Below are 16,394 nucleotides of genomic sequence, written 5' to 3'. Positions count from 1 at the left end.
TGCTCCCCTATAGTGCTGAAATTCATCTAGAAGCTCAGAATCAGGAAACAAATCTATCTGTAAATATGTAATAAGTATTCATGAAGGAAAGTCACAAGTTGGAATAGTGAAACTCTGACTGTTCTCCATAACATGATATTACCTTATTATAAAAATTAATATATAATTGTTGGACTGTTGTTCCGCCATGTTACCATGGACTGCATCTCCAATGAAAAAATGTTCTTACTTAAACAATACAGGAATAAGGATGAGAAAATTAGGGTAACAAGGGTCATCAGGACTTCTTCCCTCTGTAACAAGACAAAAAGTGTTCTATTTTCTGGCTCTGCTGTGTTATCATTGGAGAAATGTCCCATCACCTCCTGTCCCTTTGACCTGAGGGGCCTCTGAGGAAGTCCGGTCCTCAGGGATGAAACTACATTAGTAGTAGAGTGGAATCCCCTGCTGGACCCTGCTACCAAAACGCTTTTTTCTTTTAATCTTCTGAGCCCACTAAACTGAAATTCTTCGTAATCCAACTACCGACACAGGAGAAGCTTTGGGTTTATCCTGTGTGAATGAAGCAACTTGTAAGATGGCTCAAGGACCACAGATTGCTTACTTAGTGGCTAATAGCCACAGATCTGATCAGCTCTCTTAAATAAGCTTTGTCGGGTTTTCCTGTGGGGGTTTATGCTATTCCAATGGTGACAGTTGTTCCCGGGATATCTGTCTAGTTCCCTCCCTGATAAGACGCAGATGACTTTATGATATTATTGCATACGGTTGATTGAATAGTGGGTGCGGGACCCTGTAAGGGTTTTAATTGTTTATCAGTGTTATTTTTGTTTGAAATTATATCTGGTTGCACATATAAGTAACATGTTATTGTAATAGATTCTAAAATCAGATTTAATTTCTGGCTTGAGGTGTCACTATAGTGGCGCACAGTGTTTCATTGCATTGACTCAGTAATACACTTTACTAGAAATCTAATTGTGGTGGGATTTTGGGTGCGAACGGTTGATATTATTGCATACGGTGGATTGAATAGTGGGGGCGGGACCCTGCAGGGGGTTTTTATTGTTTGTTGCTGTAATTTTTTGCTGGCATTGTAAGACACTTTACTAGAAATCAAACTATGGTATGATTTGTGGGTGTACGCAGAGGTCTCCGGTGTTTATAAGTAGATCCAGTTGCATAGGGAGCTGAATCATAAGCACTGGGGTGTAACTATAACCAGAGAAACCCATGCAATTGTTACGGGGCCCAGCAAAACTGGGGGTCCTAACACTGTCTTTCTACATAATAAATGATACAGGCTGTAATAATCTGAATATATATACACTTTGAGAACCTTATTAAAAAAATATGAAAGTAGATACGATTTCTAGACGGATTGCCTTGGGGATGGAGAGTAGAGAGAAATGGACCTCTTAATAATCTTGCTATAGGGCCCCATTATACATAATTACACCCCAATATATGCTGTTTTTAACTTTTCGTTGAAAGATTTTTTCTCACTGATTCCAACTCCTTAGTGTTCATATTTGTTAAAGAGACTTCACATCACATTAATTGTTTTATAGGAAGGCTCAGAAGTCAGAAGGAGGAGGGACAAGCTCCAATGTAACAGGAATAGATGAGATATGTATATATATGGCGTATATTTAGCGATCTCTATCTCTGCGTTTGCTTATTGATTTTAATGTTTGATTTTCGATGTCCGTGTTAGAGATTAATTTTGAATGTGAAGAATTATGACGTCCAATCATAGATTAGAATGATTCTTTTTATGCAATTAATCCACATACAGGACTGAGACAGATAGAAGTTACCGCAGAAATTGATGATTGTGTGTGGCCCCAGTCAGAGCGAGTACAGTGGATTGATGTATAACTGAGCTGTGTCTCTATAATCAGTGGGGGGGATTTATCAAAACTGGAGGAAACAGAATCTGGAGCAGTTTCCAATCGCAACCAGTCAGCATCTCTCTTCAGTTTGCTCGGGTAAGATTTGAAAATGAGAGAGAGAAGCTGATTGGCTGCAGTGCAAATCTACTCTATCAGATTTTGTCTGCTCAAGTTTTGATACAACCCAATGCGCTTTATTTGCATTGTAAATAAGTATCCATCACAAGGGGAATAAACTCTTCTGTAACTGGACTTTTACTTGATGTGCTAAGGCTCCCCACCAGTCATCTAGTAACATCCATATCACATCCATATACATGAGAACAATTGAGATGGTCAACAGAATCATAAGTAACATAATTCTCAGTTCATTTTACTTGTTTTCATCCATGTATGTGTTTTGGGGACTGGGGGAAATGATTACTATGCTGTGTGGAGTTGGATAGTTCATGTCTTGTACTGACTCGTTACACTGAGCTGCACATCTTCTGCAATGCAATGTCTGGTATTGTGTTACATGCGTTTACTGCACCAATCATCATTTATTGCCAAAGCTTCAATAAAACTAAGATTTCTCTGACAGTAAGTGTCTTGGTGTTGTGTACTCTTGGTAGGCAACCAATCCTGGCGGCAAGCAGTTATCTTTTTGACCTCTCTGATCCCAATAAAAGATACATTAATGGACTTTGATCAGCTTTGGCACCTATGTAAACCTCCGATAGCAGCCAACCCTTATACAGGAAAGAGAAGAAGTTTACAGGAAAGTGGAGAGAAAATGTCAGAGCAATGAGCTGTACTGGAAACACTCATGCTGGAAAATGTCTAATGTAACTGTTCAACAAGGATAGGAAATTACCCTTTTAAAACGACACCTAATGTCACAATATGCTGGAAAATGTCTAATGTTCAGTCTTTTAATGTTCAACAAGGATAGAAAACTACCCTTTTAATGCAGCACCTGATGTCACAATATGCTGAACATGAGTGTAATGGCGGAATCCAGAGAATGCAGATCCCTTTGAGAAGGTGAAGATCTCAAACACATCAAAGTGAATCTGTCACCCAAAAAAAGTTTTCAAATGATGAGTTAAAATACTTAGTAGTCCAGCAGGTGGTGACCCTCGGCTTCATTCTCTTGCAGAGCTACAGCGACCAAAGAAATCTGCCGCATTTGACAGTTCCAGGTGTGTTTGGATGACTGTTCCCCCCATTGTGGGCTAAGGTTCTCTCCACTGGCAGCAACTTTACTACAGCTCTACAGTAGTAATGTGGCACTGGCAGGTAGGACCAGTGGAAACACAGCAAGTAGTAGTCATAGTGGACATCTAACACACCAGGGAGCGTGTTGGATGCTGAAGATTCTTTGGTCATTTTAGCTCTACAAAAGATTGCAGACTGGAGTCATCTCCTGACACAATGGTAAGTATATAATTCTCCTTATGCAAGCTGACCTTTTGACATTTGTTTCCTGAAAGTGTTGCTTTATAGCTGATCTTCTGTCTACATAATAAAAAACCCCTAACAGCCCAGTTTACATACACAACCTATAGTCATCTGAGAGGCCGGTCCCCGGTCTTCTCTTTAAGCCTACAGTGTGGGTGGGTCCTTCTTGCAGTTCCCACATTGCTCCCTGGCAATATTGATGATGCTCATTGGCTATCAGAAGAGTCCATCGGTGGAATCCTAATGGGGTCCTGACGATATTCAGAGTCAGCATCATGACATCACCATGCAAGGCTGGTACACAGGCCCTGACTGCAGCAGGTCTCCACTACCACCGGTCTCCACTACTAGAAGAGGTGCTACAGAGGATTATGTGAACTCCAGTAAGTAAAAGATGATTAGAGGTTTGTTTTTTCTTTTTATAAAATTGGATTGTGTAGGAAGACTTGGGGCACCCAGGGCACACTAAGGAAAGTTATCCCGTGGTGCATATAATGAGGGGTGGGGATGTCCAGATCCCACCTACCATTGGTAGAGGCATAGGTTACATTGAAAAAAGGAGAAAAAAAATAGCACTGCGCTTCAAACTCGAAAATTATATTCCTAAAATGTGAAAAAAATAGTATAAAATGTGAAATTGTCACAAAGGCATATGCAAATTTGTGTCATACACAACACCTGTGTTGCACAATGCCTGTGCTGATGATAGTAAAAAAAAAAACAAAAAAAAACGTGCTAGTACATCTCATAAAATGTGTACATATAGAAAATCCTGTGTTGAATCTCACAAGTGATGTATAACTCCCTCTTAATCTACATAACCATGTGTGAAGTCCATTACTTCTGGATACAATAAAGTCCTTCTATGTGAGGATATATCTTCCTGCTTTTATAGTCAACACCAACGTCCGTGAATGCAAAAACAATTAGTGAATCAGTGCTCTCCAGTCTCCACCGCGCTCAAAGATAAGATCTGGCCGCACACACCGACTCCTATTGCTGACCATATTTCAGATGAACAATTAGCGCTTTGCTGATATATATAGAAACGAAGCCTCTCCTTTGTTTTTAATCCGACAATAAATTGGGGTAGATTCCTCCCAACTCTGGCTTATCTTTCCAAAATCGTGTAAAACTATTCCTCCATCTTCCACCTTCTCTTGTGTCTGAGCCTGCTTGCTGTATACACTGCACTCATACATCACAGTCCTTTCATTACTGTGCTAGTCTCGCAGACACGCATAAACCTCGGCACAAGGGATCATTTTTATACAATGGAAATCTTCTATATACATACATATATATTATATACACAGAGAGATGACCCCCTGCCTGATCATACCTTTAAAGAGGAATTTCATTAAAATAGATGGGAACTACTTTGCAACCAGCAACCGTTAAGACAATAAAGCCTTCATATAGAATATGTAATGTACAACAGAGCATATACAGTACAGCGGTCAGGACTATGTAATGTACAACAAAGCATGTGAAGTGCAGCATTCAGGACTGTATAACGTACAACGCAGTGTATAGAATTCCGGGGGTCACGCCCCGGAAACGCGTCATCACACAGTCTTCTTTGCTGACACACAGACACGGTTGTGCAGCTATCATAGACTCCCTCTTGGGTCCATGCACTTACTCTCTATATTATAATCATGCCGACCTTTGTGAGTATGTTTCACATTTACTTTTGTTCTTAATAAATTTGTCTGCACCAGGAAAGGCGCCCCTTGTTTGTGTTTTTTCCCTGTATCCAATCAATCTCTTAGGCTGTCTGCTCATTGCCTGGATTGAGGTCTGTGTCAAAAGCATTTCACAACGACTCTCATAATCCTAATGCTGACCACAAAGTTATATTTGAAAAATAACGTGGCTAAACTTGCAAAGGAAACTTGGTTTCAATTTAGTGGACAGATAAGCCCCCTTGCACTCGTTATGGCAACATTATATCCAATCACAGATGTCAGATCAGGCAATGAAGGAGAAGGGATCCCCACTTTATGACAGGGAGCTACAAACCCAACGATACCAGAGAGAACATTGCAGGCCTCAGCAATGGCTGACCTGAGGTCTGAGTTCAGTTATGAGGAGAATTAAAATGCCCCGATACCAAAACCCGATGCCGGCAAATTTTCAAGTTGGAGCTATCTTAGGTTCTGCACTTGCTGGGGACCTTGTGGCAGCCTTATTGGGAACCACGTGGCACTTGTTTACAGCGCTTCCACCACCCTCACATGTCCCCCTCCTTAAATCCTCTCCTGAGACCCTCCGCAACCCTCTTGAGACCCTCCTCCCCAGCGGCAGCACAGAGTATGTAGCAAATTCATATACTATTATTCTGCATTGCTGTATAATGTATTGCTGGGATTTCTAGTCCTCTATAGTTGATGATATTCTGCATTGCTGTATAATGTAGTCCTCCCTAGTTGCATTGCCGCATCTGTTCCAATAAAGTAAACTTTTAAAATCATTGTATGCGTTGTTCAATATTATACCTTACTGAGCATAAAAAAAAAGGTCTGGTCACTTGATAAAAAACAAAATATAAAATGGTAAATAAGATAATTATACATACCCTTAAAACCCTGCATTTTAATCTGACCTCCGGCCTTCACTTCAGTCTTTGTACAGTTGTACAGGTTCCCATCCTTACTCCAATTTCACTGCACACTGTGAACTTCTCACAATGTGCATTAGAAGCTGCAGCAAGTCAGATAGAGATTGTCGGCGCTGTATAAATACCTGATATAAATAAATAAATAAATACATTTCAGTTCCCTCAGTCACGGAGCCTTAGCATTACATATGGGCTTTACCTAGGGCAGTGGTTCTCAACCCTTCTAGGGCCGTGACCCCTTGGTAACATTTGCTAAGTTGTGGTGACCCCCAACAGTAAAATTTAGGAATGACGTGGCTGCTGCAGCGACATCTGGCGGCGTGGCGGGAGAACTGAGACTGCTGTGCTAGGAGAGGGCTGAGGAGGACTTTCACCTACACAGCAGAAATCACACAGCGACCCACACGTTGAGAACCACTGCTGTAACAGCTAAAATGGCAAACCATATAACACAAGCTAAGGGTGTCAGCTTTTATTATTAATAATAATGAGAATAAAAGGTTTATGTTTTATTTATTTTTTTCTTATTGTGCCGTACGCCGTCAGAATAAAAAAGAAAAAAACACCATTGGAATGCATAGCTAGATTCCTATTGGCTATTTCACTTTGCAATAGCCAATAGCAAACTAGCTATGGCACCCGCCCTCTGCTGTTGTCAATCACTAGACGGAGAACTGCAGGCCCCCTTTGCTGATTGACAGCAGCAGTGGGTGGGTGCAATAGCTAGTTTGCTATTGGCTATTGCAAAGTGAAATAGCCAATGGAGTGTGGTGCTCACCTCCTTCCCCTTCCCTGACTTGCAAGGCTGCTGCTCAGATATGGGTCTTTTAATAGATTTTGGGTGGGACCCCACGTCAATTTTCTTTTTGTATTTTGCATGGGGTTCCCCCTTAAAATCCTTACCAGACCCAAGGGCCAAGGGTGGGGGCAAGGGTCTACTATAGATGAAGGAAATTCCCAGCTGCTTTGTTTACAATAAAAAATTAATTTATAAGGTTTGGCACACATTGACTTCAATGGGGTTTGGATGTGGCACCCGAGTAAAAGGTTAAGGGCTTGTTTTGGTCCAGGGCCTAAAGTAAAAAAGAAATAACCACCCAATCCTCAGTCCTGCTTGGCTACTAAACTGATAGACAAGAAGCCACCTCTTCTACCCCGGGCTCTAAGAACCTGTGATGACATCGAGTCCATTGACTTGCACTGGATGTACGGACGCTGAGGGACAATCCACAGCCAGATTGAAGGGGGAGAGAGGAGAGTGGTCACCATTCCAGGACTGAGGATCTGGTGAGTATATCTTTTTTATTTTAGACCCTATAAAAAAAATGAGCAGTTAACCCTTGCAGTGCAATGGGGGTAGCCCCATTGCAAGGGTTAATTTTTCATATGCCCCAAGTTCTTCTTTAATGTCTCCCAAAGCATCTAAAATGTGCAATATAACATGGGTGCAAAAAATGAAAAAAGGGCCTCAGTCATGAAGGGGTTAAGCCATACCAGCTGTCAAGGTTGCCAGGGTGCCTATTTCAGCTCTCAACTGAACTTTCAAGCCGTCAAATGGCTGGTGTCACAGCTGATCATATGTGCAGCACCTTACAAATAGAGGCTGAGGCTCTACGATTAAGCCTCAGTAGTGGGCGGTGCAAGTTGAAGCGTCTGGGGGCCTGCTGGAACAATTACGTTTATTTCTAGCTTCACAGAAGTGGTGGCACGGCTCTACATTGTATATAGAAAAATAGGGGGGAAAAAGGGTTTATGGAGAGATAAGTATGACTCATGCATATAAAAATGGTATCAAAATGTATTAAATATAAAATGCAAAATACAGTCTCAGGCCGATTGCTTGTAAATCTATATACATAATAAAAACCATTATCATCGATTATACAAAATCCAAGTGCATAGCTGGCATGATAGTCCCGGTAGTCCAAAAATTACATGATTTAATTGTATATAAGGATATTGCATGATTGTCCCGATATTCCCAACGCGTTTCACAAAATTAGCTTCTTCAGGGGACCAGTACTTAACATTCATGCATCTGCAGTGTCTAGGATAGGAACAAATATGAAGAGGGACGAAATGATCAGGTGGCTGGAAACCAGCCAACCCCCCCCATATTCCATCCCTTTTTAACTCAACCTGGGACCCCGGGGCATCAAGGAGAGAAGCGCCTGGGAAATTCCACGAAGGCATAGCCTGCCCCACTGGGAAGTTCCTACAGAAGACATCAAGGAGTGGTCTTGGTCCAGTGGCATGGTAGTCTTAATCTCTCAACCTATTGAATAAAGAGGATAAAGGGTTCTATGAATTGTAGTTATGGGCCAGGGTTCCTATATATCCCCATATTTCAAATGTTCCTATAGATATAATTGTATCAATCTATATATTGTAAAGCTTACATATTTTGTTTTAGTGAGTCCATATGGTCCAATTAGCCGATAGGTGTGTTCCCATTAAGAAACCCCTGTATCTAATCAGGGACATGTATTGACTTGCGGTAGTGATATTGGTGCACGTAAGTAACCTTTATAATTAAAATCTACCGTGACATAAGATTGCGTTTCTTATGTGTGTGTGTGTACGAAAAAGGTCAGTGTTAATAGTGAAATTAGGTGTACTACAAATGTAACAAATTGTAGCAACTATTATGAATGTAACCTATGTATATAGTATTAAAGCAAGTGATATGTAGTTTCATATGTGTACATATTTCAGTCTCTCTACTTTAGGTGATTCCTCCACAGTGTTTAGACAAAAAAGCTAAGAAATGTATTGTTGACCTAATCATATATATGTGTATAAAGCTAAAAATAAATAGAAATAAAAAGAGAAAATGAATGATGTAATGGTGTGTAGCCACCTCATATCATGTGTGGGCATATCATAGCCCCCAAGTGTACCCTCCATTGTAACTCTATCCCGCCCAGCCACTTCAAAGGAACCCCCCCCCCACACAAGAACACTCCAACCCCCACATCTACCTCCCCACCACATTCACTGCACGTAGGTCTCAAAGCCCAACTTACTAGAGCCTGTATAAAGTGCATATTAGCCTGATTATAGGAAAGAAACTGTCCATACTTTGATGTATACCGAGTAGGGGTTACTGATATGCCTCAGCCATCGGCTCAATGCGGGATTGGCCACATTTCCCAGATCACCGTCCCTCCCCTTATATAGCCCCCACCGCCAAACGAAAAAAACGGAGGTTAAGATTCCGGTCACCGTTTGGCGGTGTGGATATCAAACCACGCATGCGCTACACAGCACACACGCGCCTCTCCAGCCCTGCCTGCCGCTACCTAGGATACCAGAGACGCTGTCTCCTGAGTCCACTCCCTTGTACTATTGTAGGAGTGGTAAGGCTTCAGCCATAGCGAGCAGCTTGCTGTTAGGGGTCAATGGAAAGGAAAGGATGAGTCCAGAGGTCCCAGGCTGAAAGTTCACATTCGTCCTCATATCTACATAAACTGAAGTAAAATAACAATATCTGATATATTGTACAGCAAACGGCATAACTTCACTACCTTAACAAATTCAATCTCATCTGCGTTCCAAATATATAAAGATTCAAGAATTGAGCAAAACCACTATATTTTTATATCCAATGATTGCTGACTTCTATGTCATATTTTTTCTTCATAATGCATAATGTTATAGTATTCAATATTGTAAGCTGGCATAGTTCATCTCATTTTGGTCCAACATATATGATAATCAGAAAATTAATCCCATCTTTGTAAACTATATATTATTTTTAGAAATAAATTATTCCTTTTATGATACATCATATTGCATAATTAACATAGTAGATAACACTTTGATTCAACATATAAGGTAATGAGAGAGTAAATCCCAGCTTTTCAGGCATGTATATTGTCTTTTTAAAACTACAACCTATTGCATGATTCGCATCAACTTTCTAGTTTTTTCTCGAATACTATTACATTTAAACGTATATATCCAGTTTTCACAGATACAACATATTTCTTTAATTAATTTCCGCTGGCAGATAATTAATATGATAGAATATGCATGGTCAAGGGGCCATTGTAATAAGGCAATCCACAAAAAATGGGCTCTGGTAAGCATTATACCTCCAGATCCCGGGTAAATAGACTAAAAGAAAAAATCGTGGATTGCAACAGCATAGGTTCCCTGTACTGTCTCTCCCCCTCAAATAGATTGTATATAGAAAAATAGGGGGGAAAAGGGTTTATGGAGAGATAAGTATGACTCATGCATATAAAAATGGTATCAAAATTTATTAAATATAAAATGCAAAATACAGTCTCAGGCCGATTGCTTGTAAATCCAATTTTAATCCACGATTTTTTCTTTTAGGCACGGCTCTACAGCAATGTGTGTTTGTAGCATTGTAGGAGGAATGGACCCCAGAGGAGTGTGCATCCGCAGGTTGGGGAACGTACAGCAGCAGTCCCAGGAGTGCTACCATGGAATATGTGAATCTATGACACTGTTGGAGCTTGCCCGTAACATAATCTCTGTCTGCCTCTGCAACCCGTCCCTCTGTTGCAGCAATATTAGCGCCTCTTGCATCTGGTCTGTCTGTTTCTCTTTCTTACTTCCTGGCCCGGGCTGAACGTAGATAAATCTGTTTTATTTTCTAGCTCCTCCTCAACTGCAGGTTATATAAGAAGTCTGATTTGATTTGAATTTTATTCGTTGACTGGAGTGAGGTTTCGATCTGCTCCTTCTGCCTGAACCTTCATATAGAGCTGGAGATACTACGAGAAGAACATTGTTTGTGTCACCTCTATATTGTCATCGAGCCTGGAGTTCATTCTTTTCCGGAGTGCAGAGAAGAGTACCCAGAGTCATTTTGTACCCAGGTTTGTACCATTACTTAGACTTTTATGCATTATAAACCCATACACAATATACTGTGTGTATGTACAGTATGTATATATATATATATATATACTCTGAGTGGCCAGATTATTATGACCACCCCATCAGTACTTCGTTGGGCCGCCTGGTGACTCCACGAGATGGTGAAAGGTGATGCGAGGAATCTGACATTGCACTGTTGCCCTTCTGTTGTCTTGTACCAGTCTTGCCACTCTCCGTTCTGCCCTAACATTGACTAGGCGCTGGCGGCCACAATTCGCACTTTCAGACCCAGATTTTCGGCTGACAGCCCGGTCTTTAACCCCTTCATGACTGAGGCCTTTTTTTCATTTTTTGCACCCATGTTATATTCCACATTTTAGGCCTGAAATGTCGCCAGGATCGCTTCTGTTGTAAAGCCGACAGTCGGCTCTACAAGTTTAAACAGAGTCCCGGCGGCAAAAGTCGCCGGGAGTCTGTTTAAACAGCCCCGATGCTGGCGACGTACACTGTACGTCGTCAGTCACGAAGGGGTTAAACACTTTAACAATGAGCCCCTCTTGAACATTTAACGAATTCTGCTGTTAATCGGACAGATATTCATACATGTTGCAATAATTATAACCGACGTTTTGGGGCCAAGGTGTGTTACATTGTTACCCTTATGAAGGGTCCCTGCGTGGCCCCGAAACGTCGGTTATAATTATTGCAACATGTATGATGATTTGTCCGATTAAATGGACTTTATCGTTTGAATATTTTCCACTGAGTGCTGGTGATTCCTGTTCATTTGCTGTCTTATTTGTGTATCACTCGGCTGTAGATCCTCCAATCATCTCTGACATTGTCCTTCCTTCTGGAGGGGGGCTACTCTTGTTCTTCATGGTCACTGTGTGTGTTGTAAAGTAGTCACCGCTCCGAGCTCTCTCCCGGTATGGACTGCAATCTCATGTTTAGTTTACTAATTTGTATTGAGATTGTAGTCCATCCCGGGAGTGAGCATGGAGCGGTGACTACTTTACAACACACACACAGAAGCCATAGTGCATATGAAATAAGGGAGGTGTTTAGACACTTTCAGTAATCTTGTCTTACCTGGAGGAGGATCCTGGGGGTCAGTATAGACTGTACATATTTGTACTTTGAAAAGACATCGACGTGTTGCTGCAGAGAAACATTTTTTGGGAATATCTATCTATCGCTCTATCTATCTATCTATTTATCGCTCTATCTATCTATCTATCTATCTATCTATCTATCTATCTATCGCTCTATCTATCTATCTATCTATCTATCGCTCTATCTATCTATCGCTCTATCTATTTATCTATCTATCTATCAAAGCTGACAAAAAATGCAACAGAAGTGAATACACAATAGGGAACCATGCTGGTCTCCAGGGGCCAGAATCAGCTGGTCCCCTGAGCACTGGCCCTGATATCCTGTTTTAGGGTGTCTCATTTCCCTCGCAGGGTCCTATGGAGCCACCCTTGTGTGTGCTTGTCAGCTGTGTGTGCCTCCACAAACACACAGACACAGCAAGGCAATCCACTCCCCTCCCCCTGCTCCCCCCTCCAAGCTAGTAGATGGACAGCTGATGGAGACTGCGCTGTCTCTTGTGATCTTGTACTGGACAGGAAGTTCAGGGAAGCCGAGCTGAGAGAGTTGAAGCTGTTAGAAAACATGATGACTGTAAGTGCTTGGACAAAAGTTTAAAGAAAAACTTTACTGGACAATGTAAATTTTTTGATTTGGATTCATTATTAATAAAAAATGAGAGTTTAAAATTATTTTAATACTACTTTAAAGCAGATATAAAAGACGCGGATTATTGGAGCTCTGTATGCATTAATATGCCATTAAATGTCATTTTAAACTGTAAGCCATGTTTGACTTGGTGTCAGTCTGTTGAGAGGGAGATTCAGCACAAGGAACCAATCAGTTGTGTTTCCAAGCTCATGTGCTAACAGGAAAAATGCTGATAGAAGGAGAGAGCAGAGTGACAGAGAAAATGAGCTCAGTCACAAGTTGGGGGAGGGACAAGACCTTACATGTTACCTACTTTGGATGTAGTCGGGGAACTAAACAGAAAGCGAGTAACAAAGAAGGGTCCTCATCGTTCTTGTCCTCATTCTATTTTACTTTTCTTTGTGATGATTTCAGCAATGATTGAATTTGTAAAACATAATATTTTAAACCTGTGTTTTGAGTGTCATCATTTCTTTGCTGTACCCTCCCCAGAACCTAAGAAGGAACATTTGAAAAGGTAGTGTCATAGAGCGCCACCGTGCTGGAGAAGAACAGGAAGCCGTGCAACGCATTGGAAAGTTTCTGATATAATCAGCCTGAGGAAATGGCAGCCATCCGATGTATATACTGCCTGGGTACTCCTGTACTGGCATCTAAAACCTGTGCGCAGTGTGGGACCCCCATGTGTGATAATCATGCCACAGCTCATAAGAATGGAGTGAATCATGATTTATTTGATCTCAACTCATCATCCGGTGAGTGGCAGTGCTCTCAACATAAAGAGGTTCTGAAATACTACTGCACAAGTGAAAGCGTTGGCCTGTGTCAGACCTGCTACAATAAGGGTGAGCACAACAATCATTCGGTGGAGGTTCTGGATGCTTTTGCTGCCAAGAGGAAAACAAGTCTAAAAACTGACATAGAAAGGCTAAATGACATGAAAGACACAAAAGAGAAACTGATCAAAACAATGAAGAGTCATAAGAGAGCACAGAAATTAAAGGCACAAGCAGTCAGTTGGAGAGTCACTGATCAGGTAACGACCATTACGGACCAACTTAGAAATACTAGGTGCAAAGTCGATAATGAGATCAAAAGTAGCAAAGAAGAAGTTTTACTGTCAGTCGATGCGGTGACACAAAAACTGGAGGGAGAGAATGCTGATCTGCACAACAAGATTGAACTTATTAAGGATCTATGCGAACAAAACAACTTCACTTTCCTAAACAGAATACAAGAAACTGATCTGACGGAGATCCAGAATAACACGGATAGAAAAATTCAAATATTTAACGGAGCAGCATTCTCAGTCATGCTGCACAAGGAGCTCTTAGAATTCGCCGACACATTGACCAAACGCATGCTAAAGGTGGACTTTCCAAAAATGGAGACGTCAGAGATCACACTGGACACAAACACAGCTTATTATAAAATGTATATATCGCATGATCTCAGATCTGCTGTTCATACAGAAAACCGTCATGCTAGAGATGTTGGTCCAGAGAGGTTTAAATCCCGTCATGTTTTAAGTAAGTGCAGCTTCTCATCGGGGAATCACTACTGGGAGGTGGATGTGAAGGGGACACAATGTAGCATTGGGGTGGCCTATGATAATATAGAGAGGAAGAGAACAAGATTGGACTTACGCATTGGTTACAACACAAGGTCCTGGAGCCTCAGTGTAGATGTAGAGAGCAAGCTCAGTGTGTGGCACAATCATGTTGAAACAGAAATCTCCACAGATTCTCCTGTGCGGGCATTTGGGATATTCCTGGAATATAGCACTGGCCGTCTGTCCTTCTACCAGCTTTGTGACCCCATCAGATACCTCTACACCTTCACCGTCACCTTCACCAGACCCCTGCATGCTGCCTTCTTCCTCAATGAGGGTTCCAGGGTTACAATCCGAAATTAATACAGCAAGAAATACAAACATTGGTGGACACTTGACCATCACACCCTTGGTTTTGGAATATGATCTCCAACACAAGACTATGGTATGGGCAACCCTTTTGCTGCCAGGTCACTAGGTCTTTCTGACCTAGTGACCTCCCCCTTCACCAAACCCCTGCATGCGGCCATGTGATTGAGGATACCGAAACTACAATCCTAAAATAAAGTGTATCTAAGCTTAAAAACAAAAATATAATATATTGCAGCTTAGCTGTCCTTAGATGTGGTGGCTGCATTAGTCCCCCTCTTTATTTTCACCCGATGATCCTGCCTGTAACATGTTTCCTGTCCTAGGGTGACAATAGACACACCCCATACTGCATGTATGGAGGAGCATCGTTATCACTCTAGAACAGTAAGCGTATTAGGACTATGGAACACCTTCATCTCTCCTTACCCCTATATCATAATGGGGAGGTATTATGTAGTCTGCACAGAAGAACTGTGTTGTTTTAAGAGCTGTTTTAGGCTTTGACATACCTCGAGCTTTGGACCTGAGCCTTCAGTATGTTCACCAGCTGAATTGGGCCCAACCACAGACAGCCTAACTCTCTAATAAGACACAGAAGCTTAAATCCAATGTAGTTTTATTTCTCATAGTACATGACAGAGGATGTTCGCTGGTCAGGAATTCCAGGTGTGTTCATACAAATGCACCACTGTGCCCCTGTAAGTGAATGAAAGGGTGACAGCGGTCGCATGTGTCAGAGGCTGCCCGCAGGTAATTGTACATGGAACGATGACCTATGGTTCGGGATAGATGAATGTGCCTGGACGCTATCTGTCTGCATCCAGGGACATTCATCGATCCCGTTCCATGAATGATTACTTGCAGTCACTGGTAGATGCGGCCGCTGTCACCCAGTGATGCACTTGAACTGGCAAAGCTGGGGCATCTGTATGGAGACACCTGGGATTCTTGTAGAATCTGTAGGTAGGAATCCCCAGCCACAGCCTAGGCTCTTTTTGCACAGATGCCTGTCCGTTCTGCAGGATCAGCAGGGTATCCGTGCATTGATCCCTTGCTGATCGGAACAGGCATCAGTTTTGGGATATCCGTGTCAGTTCAGATCTTGCGATGGAGGAAAAACTGAACCAGTGGACCCGTGCTCGGTCTATGGGCTCAAAGCGGACGTGCGCTGGTTTACATCCAATTGCCTCCAATCAGTCAAGATCAGGTCCACCAAAACGGAACTCTGATCGGATATAAGCAGACCCGTGTCCATTTATCTCCGGCTGCCCATAGAGTTACATTGGGCTTCAGCTCAGATCTGTCTAAAACACTGACACAGATCTGATTGGACTGCCCGTGTGAAAGGGGCCTTAGTTGTCTGTATAGTCATGGCTGATCTTTGGTCGCACGATTAATACAAAATAAAACACAAATCTAATGAAACGTTTTGTCTGGGGTTTGCGTGGCTATAGTGTTATCCAGGCCAGGGGGCGCTATTTTACACTTCACCACAGGTGAAGAAACTCCGCTTGTCATGTGACCATCCAGAGAATACCCAGAAATGAAATAAAATGAAATAAATTAAAATATCATAAAATAAAATTTTTATTTAAATAAATGAGGGAAGTGGGTATGCTTCCACAGGGAGTGTGAAGTGGTCCAGGAGGGGGACCTGATCAGTGGTCTCCTCCAAAAAAGCTAATTACAGCAGGAAAGGTGTCAGAGCATTATCATGCTTCCTGTACTGATTTGGACTAAAGAAAAAAAATAGTAAATGCAATGTGTTAGCTTGTCTTTTTCATTATTTGAATGCTGTGTACTAGAAGATTGACTTCAAGGTGTGCTGGAGTGCACTGAAGGAACGCCAAACACCGGCTGATGGACTACTTTAGCACGCTTTAAGGTGCTACAAGAAGAGTGATCAATC

At 41.8% G+C, this 16,394-nt stretch overlaps 1 protein-coding gene across 1 annotated transcript; it reads left to right on the top strand.

The window, feature by feature from the left end:
* The first annotated feature begins 13,165 nt into the window (after positions 1–13,165).
* LOC108801906 (zinc finger protein RFP-like) lies at positions 13,166–14,476 on the top strand. The gene has a single exon (XM_018573815.1). The coding sequence runs from the start codon at positions 13,166–13,168 to the stop codon at positions 14,474–14,476; it is 1,311 nt and encodes a 436-aa protein (XP_018429317.1).
* Positions 14,477–16,394: the final 1,918 nt, after the last annotated feature.

The sequence above is a fragment of the Nanorana parkeri genome, unplaced genomic scaffold (genome assembly GCF_000935625.1).
Source record: "Nanorana parkeri isolate BGI_ZX_2015 unplaced genomic scaffold, ASM93562v1 scaffold2553, whole genome shotgun sequence".
Classification (NCBI taxonomy): Eukaryota; Metazoa; Chordata; class Amphibia; order Anura; family Dicroglossidae; genus Nanorana; species Nanorana parkeri.
The sequence above is the reverse complement of the archived record's forward strand: the minus strand, read 5'-3'. Positions and strand labels throughout refer to the sequence as shown.